At 37.8% G+C, this 22,382-nt stretch overlaps 1 protein-coding gene across 4 annotated transcripts in view; it reads left to right on the top strand.

The window, feature by feature from the left end:
• The window catches only part of LOC150106232 (voltage-dependent calcium channel subunit alpha-2/delta-3-like), a 2,133,114-nt gene that overhangs the window by 407,056 nt on the left and 1,703,676 nt on the right, over positions 1-22,382 (top strand). For all 4 annotated transcript variants that reach the window (XM_090393048.1, XM_090393049.1, XM_090393047.1 and 1 more), the window contains one exon: positions 14,134-14,308. In XM_090393048.1, the coding sequence (XP_090249174.1) occupies positions 14,134-14,308 (175 nt within the window). The remainder of the gene's footprint in view (positions 1-14,133; positions 14,309-22,382) is intronic.

Genomic DNA, 22,382 nt, shown 5'->3' with positions numbered 1-22,382 from the left:
TCTTGTTTCGAATACTCCTGACATTTGTGTATAAACATAACTATAGCTGTGTGTTTGAGTCCATCCTACTAGCACCAACATTATCATCATTATTATTATTATCTAAAGATCTCATGCAGCCAAAGACTCATCTAGGAGATCTTTTGTCATACACACAATTTATCATACCGTGTCTTAAACACATTCAAATTTTCTGCAGACACCACATTCTCAGGCAATGCATTCCAATCATTCACAACTCTACATACAAAAAACTTGCTTCTCACCCTTGTTCACACCACCCTCCTTATACAGCTTGCAGGGATAACCTCTTGTTCTCCCCTGAACTCCCACCATTTTATGAAAAACCTCTTCAACATTGATCCTATAATACCCCTTACTGATTTGTACATCTCAATCATATCACCCTCCTCCTCCTCCTATCCACCAGACTCTGTAAATCTTCTTTACCTTTCCTCATATTCAACATTCCAGAGATCAGAAGCTACCTTAATCATTCACCTCTGAACTTTCTCCAACATCTCTTCATCCTTTTGAAAACTGTATGACCAAATCTGTTCACAGTAGTTCATATGTGGCCTGATCAAGACCTTATACAATGGAACAAGAATCTCCTTACTTCTACAAGTCAATGTCCTCCATATCACTCCCAGAATTCATTGTGTTGCCCTCACAATTTTGGCAGTGCATCCTCTAAATTTTATATCCTTATCTACCATCACCCCAAGATCTCTTATTTCTTCCCACAATATATCCATGCCAAGCATAAATTCTACATCCCATCTTTGTTTCCCTAATTTTAAAACCTTCCATTTTGTAACAATGTACTGGCATCCCCACTCACTGAATCTATCCAAGTCTTCTAATAAGGTGACAAAATCTGCTCTGCTCCTCATAGTTTGTCCCAACTTTGCATCATCTGTAAACAACTTAATATCTCCATCCAAATCATCCCCAGTATTATTAATATACAGGTTTAACAGCAATTGCCCTAAAACAGACCCTGAGGCAGATAATTAGTGATCTTAATCTTCCAGGGTATTGCTCCCCCATATACAACTTGCTGATACCTATCAGACAGCCAAATCCAATGCACTAGTTTAATATCCAACCCCCTCTGCTCTAGTTTGACTATCAATTTATCATGCATTAATCAATTAAAAGCCTATGCTATACAAAACCTTATTGTAATAAGTAAGTAAATTACTAAAACATAACCTCCCTTTAGCAAATCCATGCTGTCCATCAAAGATAACACGACTGTTATCAACCAAATTCTGGATCCTGGTTCTCACCAGTCTCACCAACACTTTAACCACCATATCTGACACATAGATTGGCCTATATTTTGATGATTGGTTTCTGTCATGTCCCGTATGAAGCAGTACAATCTTGCCTTCCTTCAGTCATTTGGAACTTGACCCAATGTAATACTCATATTAAATAAATATGTCAAGGCATATATCAACTCCCTTACATATTCCTTCAAAATACATGCCGATATATCATCAAGTTCCACAGCCTTATTAACATCAAGTTAGCTAATTTCCCCTATGCCTCTTGCTCACTCACGGTCAGTCTCTCCTTCTCATCATCCACTGCTGGTAAACTCTCCATGATGTCACATTCACAAGAATGCGAATTTCTTTAAATCTTTAAACTATTAATTAAATATCTCAACTACATTGTTGTGCACGTGCTAATGATGAACTACACTTTTACCTCTAAAAAAATGTTCATGACAAACAGCCAAATGGGGGACAGAAATTTATTGTCAGCATACTAATAAATTATATTTCACAAAAAATGTGTTACAAATTTCATACAAATTAAATTGTATTATGTTTTTGGCAAAAGCTACACATTTCCTAAGGATATACTTAAGGAAATAATGTACAGTGCTTACAGAATTGTATGCACAGAGACATTTCTGTGTGGAATATGTCCATCTCAAACTGCGATGCAGCATTCACAATGTCATACCATGCTTAGCACCAAGTGATTCAGGAGTTCTTGAGATAAACTGGCCCACTCCACCTTTCTCCTTTGCATTGTTTGTTTTCTGGAGGGGAAAATTTTAGCAATAATGCATCTCCCTATTGTCCCAAGCACATTTTATGGAGTCGTGATATGGGGAGAATGCTGGCCATTTGATTCCATTAATATCCTTGGTCTCCAGAAGTATTGCTACTGCTCATGTAAAATGTGGTGTGGCATTGTCATCCACAAAAATTAATTCTTTTTTTCAGCACCACAGATCAACTGAACATGACATTGAAGAACTTTGTTGTGATATCATTCACCAGTTATAGTCCCTTTTTCCATCACTTGTAGCTTGGTGTGTGTTCATTAAGCATAATGCCTCCCCCACACCATGATCCCAGCATTGCCATATTTGTCTCTTTCACAAACATTCTCAAGAATGTTAAGCAGTACCACTTTCATGTTAGATCAAGTGTTATCTAGAATAGGAGGAAAGACTAAAGTGATTCTTATCTGTAAAGAGTAGTACATTAGCCCATTTATGTGTTGTGAAATTTTTATTGATACAACACTACTGAAATCATGCTTTCAATGAGGTATGGATAATGGGATGCAGTCTGCAGGGCTTTGGGTGTGTGCACCTACGTTTTGCAAACGTCTTGCCACAGTTTGTGGAGATATTCACGGACCTGTACTTGAATAGAATAAACTTGAAAGCTGGCCTGCTGTGGTGCATCGATTACCATTTTGCTATTATAATCAAAAATCTGTCTTCAGGCTTCATGGTAGAATGAGGGCAACCTCTTAGCAAATTTCTAGAAAACATTTGATTGGTTTGAAAGACTGCCCAGAACATGGATACGATGCTATGTAAGATTCTAAACTCTCTGGCAATATCATTAATTCTAGGGTTTTCGTCAATCTTTTTAATGATTCTTCTCTGCGTGAAATCATTTGGATGATTTCTTTGAGACATTACAAGACATCCAAGTGTGTAACTTTATTCCTTCACAAAAAGAACTTCCTTCAAACACAATTTGCTTAGCACAGCCTTTTGCATTTTATCCTGTTGAATACTACCACATGATCCCTTTGCATATAATTCAAAAATTTGAATGTGTACCCACTTTTTACTTGAAATCATCAATTTATAATTTTTTTTAATGTTTATATCGTTTAAATAATATGTTTAAATAATGTTTCTATCACCGAAATGAAGCCTATTGGCTCTTTATATTTAAGTAAATCAATTATATAAATTGATATGAACAAATTTGTCTGAAAATTTGGTTGTAATATTCAGAAACAGTGTTTGTTCTTAGGTTTTGACATCAGTGTAAAACATCATTATCCATTTTCTCTAATTAGTTTCATCCTACCATAATTAAGAGAATTCAGGTCAAAACTATTAAAATAAATCATGATGGCATGAAAGAGTTAACGAAAGATGAGCAAGTAGCATTGTATGGCGACTCCATTATTAAAGGTGTGCTAGAGGATAAAATTTACAAGGTATGTTTTCCAGGCAGTAAAATGAGTAGAGAGATTGAGGCATTGGATATGAGGCGGGAGCGAGCAAAAGAGTTAATTGTATTAATTGGTACAAATGATTTGAGAGAGAACAAAGAGCATGTTAGAATGAATGTCAGCAGGCTGCTTGGAAAGATAAAAGAGAATAGTGTGACAGGAAGGGTAGTCAGTGTGTTGCCTAGGTATGATTGTGGTGAAATGAAGCAGAGAGCAAGGATTATGAATGATATTCTGGCTGAAATGTGTGAGGAGATGAGAGTACAGTTTGTTAATGTGTGGAATGAGTTTGAGGGACGAAGTGAGCTGTATGGGAGCAATGGACTGCATTTTAGTGGTTATGGGGTGAGTCACTTGGAGAGACTGCTGGGGGAAAGTAGAGAAGTGAATAGAGAGAATGAATCAGATCGAGAGGGGAGTGATGTGGAAGAGCAGGAGAGAGAGACAGGAGAGATTGAAGAAGTGGAAATGAATGGGGAAGTGAGTGGTATGAGTATAGAAAATGAGAGAATGGGTGTGCAAGAGGAGCAGGGAAATGGGGAGTCTCAGGGTGGACAGGGGTACACAGCGTGAGAAAGGTGGATGCTCCAAGAGGAGGTGAGAGCATGTGTAGGCAGGAAAGAAATGGGATGACCAGAGATCAAGAGGAAACAGATGAAATTGAAAAGGGTTCTAAAATGAAGAAGCAGAAAGGCAAATGGCCCCAGTCCAGCATGGAGAGATCACATCGAGTGAGTGGTATCAGTGGAACTAGCTGTAGATCGAGAAATGAGCTGTCGTGTTTGTATACCAATGCTAGAAGTATAAGTAACAAGGTGGATGAAATGGTTGCATTAATTGTGTCTGTTCATCCAAAGATTGTCGGAATAAGTGAGACACGGTTAGATGAGGACGACATCCTGACAGGAATAGAGATGGAAGGGTATTATATGTTTCGTGAGGATAGAAGGGGTAAAAAGGGAAGGGGGTGCTATTGATGATAGAGAAAGAGTTATGTCCATAAAAGGTAGAGATGCAAGAGGGAAATATGGCCAGTGGTTTTGAGGCAGAATGGTGTGAGATAGAGGTGAATAGAATCAAATACTTGGTGGGATGTTGTTATACACCTGGTAATGTGGATGGTGGTGATAGTGAAATGTATAGTCAAATAACCCAAGCAAATAAGAAAAGAGTGATCATTATGGGTGATTTTAATTATGGCAATATAGACTGGAATGAAGAGATAGCAACTGGAAGTAAAGAAAATGAGTTTCTTGAGTTTTTGAGGGATAACTACCTCATACAGTATGTAACAGAGGGTACACGAGGATTAAGGGTCTTGGATTTGGTCATCTCATCAGAGGATGTAATTATAAATGAGGTGTCAAATCATCCACCAATTGGTGAAAGTTACCATGAGGTGATTACCTGGGTGGTTGCCAGCAGTGCAAGGACCTGTGTGAAAAAAGGGTATATGTGGAACTACAAGTGGGATGATTATGAAGAACTCAGGAGACAGCTTGTGGGTGTAGCATTGAATGAGGAGTTAGCTTGAAAAGAGATCAATGCAGCTTGGGGGATTTTCAGAAACAGTCTAGTAGATGCAATGTCTAAATGTATTCCAAGGGTGAGAAGATTAAATAAGGTAGGTGTGAGATGGATGAATAAAGAGATTAAGCATGTGATACAGAGAAAAAGGGCATTGTGGAGGCAGCATAAGAGAAGTGGAAATAACTAATTCCATGAGGTCTACAAAGACTAGGCAAGGAGGGTGACTTGGTTGGTAAGAGTAGCTAAAGAGAGAGGTATGAAGAACAGCAGTTAGCTAATGAAGCCAAAAAGAATCCTAGGGAGTTCTTTTGATATGTAGCCAGCAAAAGAAAGAATGATTATGGAAGGATGACATTGATTGGAGAAAATTGTATAAAGACAGCTGTTGCAGAATGTGTGGTGGAGATACTTAATGAGCAGTTCATAAAGATCTTTCAATCTTGTGAATGTGACTTCATGGAGAGATTGAGAGCAGTTGATGATGGGGAGGAGAGACTGACTGTGAGTGAGCAAGAGGTGTTTGGGGAGTTGAGTAAACTAGATGTAAATAAGGCTTTGGGACTTGATAATATATATCACTGCATATTCTGAAGGAATGTGCCAGGGAGTTGACACCTGCCTTGACATATTTTTTTAATACAAGTCTTGCACTTGGTCACCAACTTCCTAAGGAGTGGAAGGAGAGCAAGATTGTGCCACTTCATAAAGGAGGTGATCGAACTCAGGCATCAAACTGTAGGCCTATCTGTGTGTTAGGTGTTGTGGTTATGTTGTTGGAGAAGCTTGTGAGAACTAGGATCCAGAGTTGGGTTGACAACAATGGTATAATCTTTGATGGACAGCATGGATTTGCTAATGGGAGGTCATGTTTTAGTAATCTACTTACTTATTACAATAAAGTGACTGATTCCTTGGACAGAGGAGAAGGATACACAGTAATATACTTGGATTTCGCAAAGGCTTTTGATAGAGTACCTCATGATAAGTTGACAGTCAAACTAGAGCAGATGGGGTTGGATATTAGATTAGTGCATTGGATTGGAGACTGGCTATCTGATAGTTATCAACAAGTTGTGTATGGGGGTTTCTTATACTTCTAGCATTGGTATACAAACACAACAGCTCATTTCTGGATCTACAGCTAGTTCTACTGATAGCACTCACTCGATGTGATCTCTCCATGCTCCCTTTTCCTTTTCTGCTTCTTCATTTTAGAACCCTTTTCAATTCCAACTGTTTCCTCTTGATCCCTGGTCATCCCATTCCTTTCCTGCCTACACATGCTCTCACCTCCTCTTGGAGCATCTGCCTTTCTCACGCTGTGTACTACCCCTGTCCACCCTGAGCCTCTCCGTTTCCCTGCTTCTCTTGCACACCCATTCTCTCATTTTCTATACTCATACCACTCACTTCTCCATTCATATCCACTTCTTCGATCTCTCCTGTCTTACTCTCCTGAGAGTGTGGTGTCTGCAGAGAATTTAAGTGTGTTTAAGGTGCGGTATGATAAGCTGTGTGTATGACAAAGGACCTCCTAGATGAGTCTTTGACTGTATGGGGTCTTGCAATAATAATATATACAAAGACAAGCTATATTACATTTCAGACAGTAAGCCAAAGTGATGATCATTTAATCAATTGTTATGCTACTGGCTTGACCGCTAGTGGGGAAAAAAAAAACTTCCTCAAAGCTTTAGCTGTATAGCTCAAAGCTCCATTTATATCATCAGAGAACAAATTCATATAGATAGCTTTAATAGAGCAATGTGGTGGCTTAATCCATAATTTAAGAAGAGTGTTATATTAGGGTTAGGATACTGTATTGCTTGCAATCCTAATTATAATTAACTCTTAGACCAAAAGTTTAGTCGGTAGAATATGTGCCAACCATATTCTTAGGATTTTTAGAATCCCATTAATATTAGGAATAGGGTGGTCGATAAGAATTTCATAGGCCTCCTTAAATTCACACTGATACCACATTTTGGTGTGAGGTAAATAACAGGTGCCTTTCCAGTCAATTCTATGTAGAGCAGTATTTCCCAACGTTTTTTGGATCATGACCCTCCTCAAAGATTTTGATGTCCCCCTCGGCGACAATGGTGAGTGTTTTGAGTATATCAGTGATGAGGTGATGAATGCAACATCATTTTCTAATTGCCCTCCTGTGGGTGCATACGCCCAACTTTGAGAAACACTGATGTAGAGTATTCAGGACCTGAATACATGAAAGGCCAGATTAACCATAATTATTAAATTTAATATGCCATTTATGTTCCTTTTTTCTGATAGAAATTGCATGTCCTGTTTCACCAATATATGTTGCAAATTACAGGTGTAACGGATATGGGTGGGCTAGTGGATCCTTGATTGAGTGAATAAGTTTTTTAATTTTAATAATACAGGAAGTTTTTTTAAAAAAAATTACATCAAAGCAATTTATAAACTCTATAACATCTTCAGAGAACAAATTCATATAGATAGTTTAATACAGCAAAGTGGTGGCTTAATTCATGAAATTAAGGTTGTATTCGTAATGTTCTGTTTATTTTATCTGATATGCCTTTAATGTATGGAATGGCTATAGTTTTATTGTAATCCAGTTTATTTGTGTTTTTAAGTGGAGTCTTGCGACGACTTTTGTTGATAGCATTTTGGCTTTAGTCATTTTTTAGGAAAGTATTGCTGATAGATTTTAATTCATGTTTTAGTGCTTGTTCACTGGAGCAAATCTTCAAAATACTGTTTTTTAGTGTGTTAATGACACTGAGTTTTTGTGATGAGTGGTGGTGGTAATAATTTATTATTATTATTATTATTCAGGCCTCCATGGAGTCAAAAGACTCATCGTGAGAGAGCCTTCCTAGGAAACACAAAGTCTATCATACCACTCCATAAACTCATTGACCGTTTGTGCTCTCACTACTCTATCAGTCAATGGTTCAACCACCATTGGTTCAACCATGGTGGTTGAACCAATTCCATGGTTCAACCACTCTCCATGCAAAGAAACTACTCCTCACCCTCTTGCTCACAGTTTCCTTCTGTAACTTCCAGAGATGGCTCCTTTTCATCACTCTTTCCTGCTGTTTCACCAAGTGAAATAACTCCGCAGCATCAACCCTGTAACTACCTCTCAACAGTTTAAAAGTCTCAATCATATCACATTTCCTTCTTCTATCCACCAAACTCTGCAGTCCACATTACCACAGCCAATCCTCATAATTAACATTGTACAGTCTTGAAAAAATCTTTGTTATCAACCTTTGTACCCTTTCCACTGTTAATTCATCCCCTTCAAATCCTGGAGACCAAATCTGAGAACAATAGTCTGTGTGGTCTGATCAAGGTCTTATACAACAGATTGATGACTCTTTTATCTCTGCAGGTCAGTGTCTTTCTCGTTATTGCAGCAATCCTCTGTGTTACCTTCACCACCTTTGCAATATGTCCCTTGAATTTCAGGTTTCTATCAATCATCCCCCTGAGAGCTCTTATCTCCCTTACTTCCTCCAGTAGACACCCACCCTTCATTTGCCCATCTATCTAGCTTATTCAAATCCTCTTGCAGGGCTACCACATCTGCACTATTACTAATAATTCTTCCCAGCTTCACATCATCCTTAAATAATTGAATATCCCCAATCCACAGACAATGTCATTGATATAAAGGTTAAACAATGTAGGTCCCAGTACTGAGCCCTGTGGGACCCCACTTGTGACACTCACGCTTTGAAACTGCCCAACCATATACAACTCTCTGATACCTATCGGACAGCCAATCCTGAATCCAGTTAACCAACCTGACATCCAAACTCATGTGCTGCAACTTAAATATCAGGTTATCATGTGAGACCCTGTCAAATGCTTTGCTAAGTCCAAGAAAATGGCAGTATATGTCATTCTTCCACAATCATTTCTCCTCCTACTGGCCACATAGCTAAAAAATTCCCTAGGATTTTGTTTGGATCTTAGGGCCAATCTCCTATCATATTCCAGTTTTGCCTTCCTTACTATATTAGTCACGCTCCTGGCCTTAATCTTATATTCTTCATGCATCTGCTCTTCACCCATCTACTGCTCTCGGAACTTGTAACCCTCTGCCCCCTTGAAACTGCCCCACCATACACAACTCTATGATACCTATAGTGTAGCCAATTCTGAATCCAGTTGACCAACCTGACATCCAAACCCATTTGCTGGAACTTAAATATCAGTTTATCATGTGGCACCCTGTCAAATGCCTTCGCTGAGTCCGAGAAAATGGCAGTAGATGCTTTTCTCTCATCTACTGCTCTTGTAACTTTATTATAAGAGACTAACATATTACTAAAATAAGTGTTCCCATTAACAAATCCATGCTGACTCTCACAGATAATATTACCATCATCCGCCCAATGCTGTATATGGCTCTCACTAATTTCTCCAAGATCTTAACAACTACTGATGACACACAAACTGGCCTATAATTAGTCACTTCCATTCCCTGTGCACCTTTCCTGTAGCCAGACTTTCATTGCAAAGTTAGGTCAAAGGAACTGTCATTTTTTTTAGCACATTCTCTCAAAACTCGTGGTGAAATACCATCCAGTCCCACAGCTTTACTGACATCCAGAGTACTCATTATTTGAAACACATACTCCTCCTGCACCTCTAAACCTTGAAACTGATCTATCCCTCTAGTATTAAAATTTAATCCTCCAGGATGAAATACTCCAATAAAGTGTTCATTGATCAATTCCACTATGTCCTCTGCATCAATCACTCTATTCCCATTTTTATCCCACAATGTCATTCTTCTACAATCATTTCTGCTCCTACTGGCCACATAGCTAAAAAATTCCCTAGAATTTTCTTTGGATCTTAGGGCCAATCTCTTCTCATATTCCAGTTTTGCTTTCCTTACTATATTAGTCACTCTCCTGGCCTGAGTCTTACATTCTTCATGCATCTGCTCTCCACCCATCTCATTATATCTCTTCCATAGCTTCTTCTTCACATGCAGTTCCTGTTTGATATTGTTTGTCATCCACTTTGGATGACAAACAATATGTCATCCAATTGTGTCCACTTCTTCACTTGGGAAATGCAGCTTACTATTGTTCTAACAAATATTCCTTCACAATTTCCCAAGCACTAATGATATCCCACCCTTCCAATTCCTCCCTCCATGAAACTTCCCCAAGTTGATGTCTAAGTCTATTATAATCACCTGTCTTATAATTCCACATATGTTCCATTCTCTTTGATACTCCTGCATGTCTATTCATCTTCCAAGTCAAAACCATATTGTCAATCTCTCCAACTGGTGGGACAGATACCATCTCAGTTATTATCAACTCTTCTGATGCTATGACCAAATCCAAAACTCTTGAACTTCTTGTTCCCTCTATTACATGTTGCCTAAGACATTTGTCCCTCAAGAATTCTAGAAATTCCATTCCCTTATTGCAACATGCATCTTCCTCTGCCCAATTTATACTGCTGTAGTTAAAATCTCCCATAACAATCATTCTTCTTGCACTTGCCAAGCTCAACTATCTAAACATCTTCTGGTCCCCTACCCTCTGTGCTCCTTGGTTGTAGCAACATCCCACTAAATATCCAGTCTTGCCCACCTCTACCTCACACCATATGCTTTCAAGATCATTTGTCTCACTGCATTCCAAAGCCTCTACTCTTAGAGGACATAAGCAGTACTCCACCACCACTCTTTCCCTTCCTATCCTGCCAAAAACTGCTGTACCCTGCTACTTCTATTGCTTTTATTATTTCCTCTTCTGTCAACCACGTCTCTGTGATTCCAATTATCTTTGGCTAGGCTAATGCTATCAGCGCAACCAATTCCTGTCCTTTATTCCGGATACTCCTGGCATTAGTGTATAGCATAAAAATTCCACCGTTTCTATATCCACCATTATCCCCTCTAGACTCTATTGGGCTCTGTGTTACCTGATGTCGTCCCCCATCTCCCAAGTACCCATTCCCACAAGAAGCCATCCCTGCTACTATCCACCCTGGGCATTCACTTCCCTGCATTGACACACCGACTTGTTCAGAACAACAATCTCTCCAGATGCCTATGTCCTTCCTCATTCAAATGCAGGCGGTCTCTCACATACAATTCCTTTCTGTCCTCAAACTCCCCCCAAGCTTCCACATATTCCAATCCTCTCTTCTGACACATTCTAGTTGTTATATTATTCAATATTTCTGCTCAGCTCGTCACAATCATACCTAGGTAACATGCACACTATCTTTCCTCTCTGTGTCTTCTTTCGTACAACCTGAAGCAAGAATCTGATATGTCTCGCTGCTCAATTTACATTACCTCTCAAGTCATTTGCTCCAACACAGTCATCTCATCCATCCTTTCACCCCTCTTAATTACCACAGCCACACTTTCTATTGTTCCTCCAGGCAAACACTCCTCATTCATCCTATCATGCACACAACAGATCATTGAGTCCCCATACATCACACCTCTTACCACCCTGTTCCTCGATTGCTCACATGTAACCCTCACTCACTCTCTCTCTCTCTCTCTCTCTCTCTCTCTCTCTCTCCTCTAACACTTTCTCTCTGTGTTCCCCTAATTACCTGCTTTCCTGATATCCCTGTATCCATGATTCTTTTGCTCCCTTGCATTGTTTTCATTCCCTCTCTCCTACTGTTTCCATTCTCTCCTCTTCTATCATTCCCATAACTCTCTCATTCCCTCTCTTCCACTGTTCCTATTCTCCCCTCTTCTATCATTCTCATAACTCTCCCTCATTCCCTCTCTTCCTCTTATCCTATTCTCTCCTCTTCTATCATTCACATAACTCTCTCTCATTTCCTGTTTTCTTCTGTTCCTATTCTGTCCTCTTCTACCATTCTCATAACTCTCTCTCACTCCTACTCTGATTTGCCTTGCATTCATCTCTTCCATTCGCCTATTCTCATCTTTCACACCTCATCTCATTCCCTAGACATTCCACCTGCTCTTTCAGCTCATCTATCTCTCTCTGTAAGAGCCACTCTTATTTGCCATTCATCCTCCCAATTGAGACCATCTCCAAAAATTTCACAATCTTTCAACCTTTCCATACTCCCTGCTCTGATTATTTTATTCATATTTCTCTCACTTTTCTTGCCCTCTATCATACCACTCATCTCTCTACGTGGAGAATCTCCTGCCTCTGACTCAACGAGGTCAGTTATAGTCTCAACGAGGTCAGTTATAGTTATCTCTAACTCACCAAGTTCCTCCCATTGCCTACATTTTGTGCATATATGTATTTTCCCTTCTCTCACTGCCACATATACAACCGCCGAGACGCATACATCCACAAGTCCCGCATGCTACAAAATCTCGTATTATATCACGCAAAATGGAGTCCCTAAATGGGGGAGGACTTGGTGATACGGCATTTGTAATTTTAACTGCCGCTGCCACCAATTTATATTTATATATTGGCCAGTATGTGCAGGCCTTATGATAAACAGTAAAGTAAAGACTACCAGAAGTAAGACGTGTGACAAGAGTATCTAGAAAGGGCAGTGATTTCTGACTGTCAATTTAATTGTGAATTGTATACATTTGTGTGGTTTGTTTAGGTGGCTGAGGAAAGTGTCTAATGTCTGGCAGTTAAGGGAGCAGATATTGAAAATATTATTGATGTATCTAAGCCAGACTTTGGGTTTTAAAGTAAAGGGATCTAGAGTATGTTGCTTAAAAGCTTCCATATAAGAGTTAGCAATTGGGGGGGAAAGTGGTAAGCTGTGCCTTTTTTTTTTTTTTTTTTTGTAGGTAAAAAGTATTTTGCCACACAATATAGCCAGAACATAGGACATGGGCAAAGAGAGCTGTGATTTCAGGCAGGAATTTGTTCTGTAAAAGAAGAATTGTATCATTGATTGCGACATTTGTGAAAATGGCAGAGATATCAAAACTGACTAATAAATCACTTTTTTCTAGTATGATGTCTTTAATTTTGATTTGCAGATGATGACCTTAATTGGAAGGTCAAAATCTTGAGCAATTATTTTGGTTTATATTAAACTGGAGTTTTACTTTAACATGGTAGTTGTTTCCATAATTTGTATGATTGCTAATCACTGTGTAAGTAATCATGAAGGAACAGATTATTTTTATGTAGTTTTAACTCAGAAGAAGCCACAATTTAAGTGGTGAAACTAGTAGGTAGGTTTCATTTCCTTTGTAGTTATTTATTAGCAAATAAAATCCAGTTTTTTCTAATATTCCACTTTATTTTCTCTCCTTCAAGCACCTACTCTCACCTGGTATTCCTCCACAAATTCATTCATCAGCACATTTCACATTTACACATTTTTGTTCTTAACTACACTGCCCGTCATGAATGAAATTTATATTGACCTTTTACAGTATTTTATTTTTCACCTTTAATTAGACTACACTTGTTATAGATGAACACCATGATAAACTAAGGAGATTTGGAGGTTCAGTTGATACAAATGCCAGCCTGGTAGTCTGGTGGTTAGCATACTCACTCTCCAACCAACGGACTGCAGGTTAGAATTCTGCTGAGGCCATGGATGTTTATAAATGTTTTTAGGTGTAAGATGAATTTCAACACCTGGTGTGAGACCACTGCTTATTGTGGGCCGAAGTGGCTTGAAAAAGTTTCCTTTTGGTCTCTAGAGCAGGATTTCTAGATTATGTAAAATATTTAAAAAAATATAAAAATAAAAATCCCTTAACCCACCTATCATGCTAATGTATTATAAGTCTGTAAACTTTCATGTGTGGGAGTGACATAAAAAAATGTTGATAAAGCCAGTAGGTAAATCTTTGGATCAAAATGATAAAGGCATTTTGATCCAAAGGGACCAGATTTTATGTCAAAAATCGAATGCTTGTCATAGTTTGGGATATCTGATCACATCAGGATAATATCTATTCTTCCTCAGATCATTCCAGATAGATAACGGATACATAATTGCATTCTGTGCTTGCAGGTTGGAAGAGAGGCATACCAGAAAAATAATTATTTTTACTTATTATTATTATTTTTTAATGACATGTGAAAATAAACTGTTCCTGATATGCCTGTTATTCTCCATATTTAGTTTGACCAGTATTATAACTCGAAGAAGCTGAAAGTTGATGTTGACAATGATAAGGTGCAAAATGATGAACTTGATCTAAAATCGCTGAACATGAAGCCACATAAAAATTTTGGCAATATTCCAGTAAACCCACACCAGAGCTCTGTTCACATACCAACTAATGTATATGATAAAGGTAAATCAGCATAATATTTGTTTTAGATTTGCTTAAATTTAAGTAATGAATTTAACTCCAGTAAAGGTGTTATGTAGTAGTAATATTAAATGCATATTGATATATATTTTGCATGATAGTTGCTTCGGATATTTTCTCTGATTTTGCTTACTGTATTCCTCTAGTTATAGTAGATTCCATTTAATGTAATCATGTTGGATTTGCAAAATTAAATAACTAATAATAATAAGCAAAGAGTTCAAAAAATTAAGTGGAATCATATTATTTTCTTCAACACTTACTCAAACAAAAAAATAATTTTAACAATATTTTGCCTTTTTATTGCTCATAAGGAGTGTGTGTGTGATGATAAAATAATCATTATCAAATACTGATGCAACTGTGAAGCCTTTCAAAAAATAAGGTGCATCATTTGTAGAGGAGGACAGTTTGAATAGGTAAAGAAAGTGTCTGCATCATCTGTTTCCTAATATGACCATGAGATGGTATTTCGCTGCACTGTCAGTTCTAAGATGGCAGAATGACTGGAGACGTCATGCACAGAAGTGAAATGTGATCTGACGTCTACTATGTGGAGAGTAAAAGGAAGAACAAATTTGGAAAGATAACTTTAATGAGTGCTAATGGTAGAGAGGTAACAGAATCAGACAAATAGTTAAGTTACAGAGTGATCATTTTGCAAGAGTTTACAAGAGTTCATCTGCAATTTGTAGATGAATTAGAGATGCTTAGAATATTTCAAAATGTATTACAAGAGATTTTTTTGAGAATGTAAGGGAAAGGCACTCCTGTGATCAAGTTATGTAATTAAAGTCTTAGTTTTAGGAAGATGAAATGGGAGTTGAAGGAAGACAAAATAGTCCATTGCATAAAGGAAGCTTTAAGATAGAATTTGCAAATCACAGACCAGAAACTCAGAATGTCAGACAGTTAAGGTATTGGAGCAGTTGCTAAAAGACAGAATCCAGGAAGGTGATATATATGGGGAGGGGGGGAATAGTATGATTTTATGAAAGGCAGGTCTTGCCTTAGTGATTTATTATTATTATTATTAGACACTTCCAGGGAGTCAAAAAACTCATCGAGGGAGGGCACCAACTCTCCATCTCCACCACTCAACCTCATCCACAAACTGTCTGATCTACAGCAACGCGTCCACCATCACCACTATTATTTTCACAGACAATCACAAACATCCATGCCCACGGCGGGATTCGAACCCACAGCCTTTTGGCTGGAGAGCAGATATGCTAACCACTCGGCCAACCAGGCTGGCTAAAAATTTGCTTTGCACTTTTTTTTTTTTAAATTAACGTGATAATTATGGAAGGCTTGGGAAATAAGGCTAAATCACATTTTGAGAGAAAAGTAGCTTAGCAGACCAAAGTAAATCCAAAAGAGTTTTTTTACTATGTAGCAAATAAGAGAAAGAATGATTATGGGAAGATAACTTTACTCAGTGCTGATAATAAGAAAGAGACAGAAGCAGAAGAAATAGTTGAATTACTAAGTGATAACTTTATATACTATATAACCAGGTGAACTGAGGTAGATGAACTGGAAAATGGTTGTGCCACTTTATAAAGCACTGGTCAGACCGCACTTGGACTATTGTGCTCAAATTTAGTCACCTGGTTTTCAGTGTGATGTGGTGACATTGGAAAGGGTCCAGAGGCAAGTGACTAATACAATATCAGGAGTTTTGACTGCTGACTATGAAGAGATGTTGAAAAAATGTGAATTTCAGAGTTTGGTGGATTGGAGGAAAAGAGGTAATATGACAGAGACATTTAAGTTAGTGAGAGGATTTTATTCGATCAACCCAGATGGTATCATAAAAAAGAGTAGAAGATTAGATGGGAAAAACCAGAGGTCAACCCTTTAAGTTATGTAAGTGTGTGATGAAGAAGACTGTGAGGAGTAGAATTTTTATATTGAGAATTGTCAGTGAATGGGATGCATTACCAGAATGTGTTGTTAATGTTGTTAATGCAAGGTGTGTTAAGGATTTTAAGATTCGGTATGATAAATGTGTTGTCAGTTGAATGATACACTTCTTGATACAACTCTGTTTCTTTTAGCTTTAATTCTCCTAATTCTTGCCTCTCTTCTACATGTTGCACATCATCATTCACCATTACTATATATACTGATTAAGCGTTCATTAAATCATCATCACTATCATCATCTACAACTATGGGCTCAATACCATTGCATTCTATTTTATGCAAGATGACTCAGTTTATGTACAGAGTTTCCACATCATTTGACGATGTCAATGTCCCATTCTCTGTTTGGTCTTCACCTTTTGTTCTTTCCTTTCCCAACATCCGCATGGTTAGCCCAGTGGCTATACACTTCGCAACCATATGCCTGGGGAAGGAGTGTCCTAGGTTCGATTCCTGTCGACGACGTGAGGAGCTTAAGGATCTTCATCAGCCATTGCCAAGTTAGCCAGTCTTGGGTGTGGACATCAGGGTTTTTCCCCCAGTTTATTGGGGTTTTTCATCCCGCAAGCAGGCAAACCGGCCCTTGAACACACATGGATACAGTCAGGAATACTTAAGACAATCCCTCCAGCCATAGGTCTGAATTGTCAGTTATGCCGGTCCTGAGTCTGGATAAAAATGGGGGGGGGTTTGAGGTGGTGCCTTACCTCCCTGTCCAGCCGTTGAATCACTACACGAAATGAAATGAATGAATGAATCCCAACCATCAGCATTTCTAATTTCCTCTCATCATCCATTCTACATATATGGCCAAATAGATGTAGTTTCCTTTTGATTATTTTCTGGCTATGATTGTCTTTTGGTCGTATTTGATTATATATTTCCTTGTTGTTCACTTTCTGGATCTAGCTTCTTCTTAAGATCTTTCTATAGCACTTCCTCTCAAATGCTAATATCCTCCTTTCAGATTCTCCCAGGAGTATTCAGGCCTGACATCCATAGAGCATGCTGCTGAAGATGCAGATTTCCACAATATGCAGTTTAGTGTGTATCTTTATAGCTCAGCTCTTCCATATTTTGTCCATGGCTTTTAAGAGGTAATATGATAGAGACGTTTAAGTTAGTGAGAGGATTTTATTCGATCAATCCAGATGGCATTATAAAAATAGTAGAAAGATTAGATGGGAAAAACCAGAGGTCACCCGTGTAAGTTATGTAAGTGTGTGGTGAAGAAGGGTGTGAGGAATAGAATTTTTACATTGAGAATTGTCAGTGAATGGGATGCATTAACAAAATGTGTTGTTAATGCAACACATGCTATTCTAATTTTTATCTCTTTTTTTGGGATCCAATCATGTGGCATCCAAGATATGTGAAGTGTTTCACATTTTCTAGTTGAAAGCAGTCTATGGTAACTTTATTCAGTAATTCCTGTTGTATGAATATCACTGTTTTAATTTTTTAAAAATTGACATGTAGCCCATATCTTTTTCCTTGTGCATATAGTGTTTGCAGTGTCTGCATCTTCTTCAATCGGGACGATGTCATCTGCAAAGCAGAGGTAGTTTATTCTCATACCATTTGAAATGTCTCTACCTTCCTCTTTAATCCTATCTGGTGTTCTTTCCTGGATGTGTGATGAAGATTACTGGTGATATTGGGTCCTTTTGTCTTGTTCCTTGATTAGAGCAAATCATCTCCAGTACCTGTTATCCTGACTGCTGCTTGTGCTTGGTTGTTTATATCTTTCAACAGGCAGATCAATTTATTGTCCACACCATAGGATTCCAAGACTGCCCATGTTATATTTTGATCAATATTATTCAAAGGCTTGTTGGAAGTCCAAGCAGCAGTAGCTATTAGTCTTAGTGTGAGTATTTGTTGCACTGTGCTTCAATCTTTTCGAAATCTGGCTTGCTCATCGCGAAGATGTGCCTCCATATGATCCTTCAGGTGTTCTGTAAGTGGCGCATTCTAAAGCAGTGCTTCCCAAACTTCTGGATGTCAGGGCCCCCTTTGGAAAAATTAAAATATTTCATGGCCCCCCCTCGGAAAAAAATCATAATATAGACATATATTATTATAAAATTTATTGTATTTATATTCAATACAAAACATACACAGCGAATATTGCAAAAATCAAATGCAAATATTACATTTTTAGCATCTTACATACACATTTGACATGGCATATTATCTCATATTTTTATAGAGATAGATATATTGTTATTGTACATTGGCAGTACAAGCACATGAAATGTAAAACGATTAGTAATAAAGAAAGAATTAAAAACATAAAAAAGAAGTTTAATAACAATTTAATGTTGATGGATGTGTTTCGATACTGCTACATAAAAAGTCGATATCAGGTGAAATATTTGAAACTGCAATTCTTAGATTTCTGCTTTGAAATGAAACTTATATGACTCAGCATATATACTAATATTCATTAAGCACTGAAATATGCAGGAAGTAAAATTTGTGAACCAACACCAATATGTGATTTTTTTCCATTAAAATATAAAAAAATAACAAAAAAGAAATAATAAATAATAAAAATTAAATATGTTTCTTTTAAGATAAAAAAAATCTACTTAGTCTTAAAACATTTTCAATTTGTTTTCATTATTTCACCCCCCCCTCTCAACAAAACCTGCGGACCCCAAGGGGGCCATGGCCCACAGTTTGGGAAGCACTGTTTTAAAGCACTGCCTTTCTTATAAAGTACCATCAAGACTGATTTTTTCCACTCTTTGGGGACATACCCTGATCTCCATATTTTGCTACATAGCCTATGCATTTCCTTTACAACCAATTCTGCCCTATATTTTAGCATCTCACCTATTATGTTGTCATTTCCAGGACTCTTTTTGTTTTTGAGATGTTTTATAGCCTTGCTCACCTCCTCTTCCAGAATGTCATTTTCAAATATCTCTGCTGGTGGAGAGATTGCTTTTAGTTCTTTGATTACGTCTTTGCTGCAATATTGTCTATCAGTACTTTATCATCATGCCTGCTATTAAAGGAGCGCTATGTCCATTCACAACAATCTCTTTGTTGGAATTTGGTGTTGCAAATTGTCAGGCTGTTGTCAGTGGCAAATTCCAGAAGCATCTCTTCCTGTTCATTTCTTTCTCCATATCCAAATTTTTCCCAGTTCGTTAAATTATTCCACTATATTATTTGCTACGGTTACTCTGTTATCATACCATAACTATCCACAAGTATCAACCTGCCATAATTATTTTTCCTCTTGCTTGCCACATAGCAGAAAAATTCCATTGGATTAGCTTTGACCTGACTGGCCAATCCCCCTCTCATATATTCTACCTTTTCTTTTTTAACCACTCTTGTTACTTTTCTAACCTGCAGTTGATATTCTTCATGCATCTGTTCACTGCAAACTGTCTTGTACTTCCTCTATAACAACTTTTTTTTGTAACACTGCCTGCTTGATTTCACTGTTCATCCATCTCACTCCTACTCTATTTATTCACTTAATTCTTGGTATGCAGATATGCATTGCTTGTGTACTGCTTATAATTTCCGATGCACTGTCAACATCTTTTCTACACAATTCATCAACACAATGTGTTTGATGCCATTTGACTACATAGCTTCTGATAATCACCCACATTATAGTACCACATAGAGACCTTCTTGATAGCAACTTTTTCCTCTTTGATTAACTTCCAAACCAATACCTGATGATCATTTTCACCAACAGGTGTAGCATTGATGCCTCATTCACAACCACATCCTGTGAAGATATCACCAAATCTAACACTGATAAACCACATGTTGCTTCCATCACCTGATGATTTTGATAGTTATCCTGCAGAAACTCTACAAATTTATCAAACTGCATAACACACTCTACTCTTCTTGTTGCTATATACTATCTCTTCTTTCCAATCCTCATTCCTAAAATTAAATTCTCCCATTAGGGACATATTCCTGTTACTTGCCAAACTAATTTATCTAAATGATGTGGAAAGTTTTAACTTGGTTTTACTATACATTAAAGATACCAAGAAATTATATACTTGGTTTTAATCCTTTACCCAAGTAAGCAAAACAATGTTTTGTACATGAAATATATTCCCGTCTGAGCTACTTGTACAGGGTGTCCCAAAATTCATGCAAGATTTAAATTTAGTGCCATTTGTGCGGTAAAGTGTTGCCAACGAGAAAAAAAAGACAGCGTGACAGCTGACAGTTCAGGGATATTAAAAATGGAGCGCTACATGAAAGAACAACGCATTTTCATTGTTGAGCAATATTTTAAAAATAATGAAGGTTTGGCAGCTACAGTTCGCAATTTTCGTACAAAATATGGTCGGAATAGTGATTTAACTTCATCAACTGTGAAAAGATTAATTAAAAAATTCAAGGAAACTGGATCAATTAGTGATCTTATATACTCTGGCCATCCTTTAACAAGTCATTCAACTGAAAACATTGAAGCAGTTCATGAGAGTGTTGCTGAGAGTCCAGGAACATCAATTCGGCACTGTGGTCTTGAATTGGGCATTTCGAGAAGCTCTCTACAACTTATTCTCATGAAAGATTTGCATCTTTATGCTTACAAAGTTCAATTGACTCAAGAACTGAAGCCTACTGACCACACACAGTGAAGAGAGTTCGTTGAATGGATTATGGAACAATAACAAGTGGATGCTTATTTTTTGAACAAAATCATCTTCAGCGATGAGGCTCATTTTCATCTTGATGGCTTCATTAATCGACAAAATTGTCGCATTTGGGGTTCAGAAAATCCATGAGTGATTGTTGAGAAACAAATGCATCCACAACGTGTCATTGTTTGGTGAGGATTTTGGGCTGGAGGCATCATCAGTCCATTCTTCTTCGAAAATGCGGCTGGTAAGGCAATAACAGTTAATGGTGCTCGCTATCGCGACATGATAATCCAGTTTTTTGTGCCTTAATTGCAAGATATGGATGTGGACGACATGTGGTTTCAACAAGATGGTGCCACATGCCATACAGCCCGAGAAACAATTCAATTACTGCATGAGTCATTTCCTGGTCGTGTAATTTCCCGTTTTGCTGATCAGAATTGGCCGCCCAGATCATGTGACTTAATGCCGGTGGACTTTTTTCTTTGGGGTTTTTTCTAAGGTTTATGCCAACAAGCCCACGACCACCCATGCCTTGAAGGAGGAAATTGAGTGCTCTATCAACAAAATTCAGCCACATTTATGCAAAACGGTCATTGAAAATTTCGACAAAAGAGTGCGTATGTGCCAGCAAAGCCGTGGAGGCCATTTACACGATATGCTATTCCATGCATTGAGCGCTCGTGTAAAATTGGTGATTTTTGGTGTTTTTTGTGTGTCTTTCCTTAGAAAATTGGTTTTATAGTATATTAGAACAATTTTCGTGTTTTTAGAGTATTTTGTGTGTCTTTATAACATATTTTATTGGGGCTGTCGCCACTAGAGGGATTCGTAGTGTGTAGTGTTCGTGAAAGCTCCGGATAAGATAAGTATTATTTTCAGTTATCGTTGATAAATTTATTTAATATTGCGTAGTTTTGTTTGCCTTGCGTCTCTTAGTGCATCTTTTTGTGTGTTTTTGGTGTGTTATAATTTGATAAAATACGTTGCAAGTAAGTATGGCTCCAGTACGAAGGAAAATGGCAGCTAGTAATGATGGTTCGCCATCTTTATCAAAGAACGGTAGTATAAAAGAGATGATTCAGTGTACTAGCTGCGAAAGGTACACTTTGCAGAGTGTGGGCGGAGTGTGGTTAGATGATAATAAAGGAGTGAATGTGTGTAGAAAATGTAGGGAGAATGAGAAATTGAAGAGTATTTCGGATCGTGAGTGTGATATTTTTGTCAAACTTCAGAATGAAGAAAATAGGGATATGACAAGAAATGGCGAGGTTGTACCAGAGAATTGTCAGAGTGTGAATGTAGAAAGTGTGAATGATAGTATTAATGGTTTTACTGAGAATAAAAAAGATGAGATAGACGCAACGAGTGAGATTGCGTTGTTGAATGGTGCGATACAAAGGGCAAAACAGCAGCTAGAGCATATGAGCAAAAGTCGACTGAATGAACCAGCCAATAATAAAAAGTATAACAGGAAAAATAGAT

Source organism: Typopeltis vanoorti, chromosome 5, assembly GCF_054136105.1.
Source record: "Typopeltis vanoorti isolate ZY-2024b chromosome 5, IOZ_Tvanoo_1.0, whole genome shotgun sequence".
NCBI classification, from domain to species: Eukaryota; Metazoa; Arthropoda; class Arachnida; order Uropygi; family Thelyphonidae; genus Typopeltis; species Typopeltis vanoorti.
The sequence above is the reverse complement of the archived record's forward strand: the minus strand, read 5'-3'. Positions and strand labels throughout refer to the sequence as shown.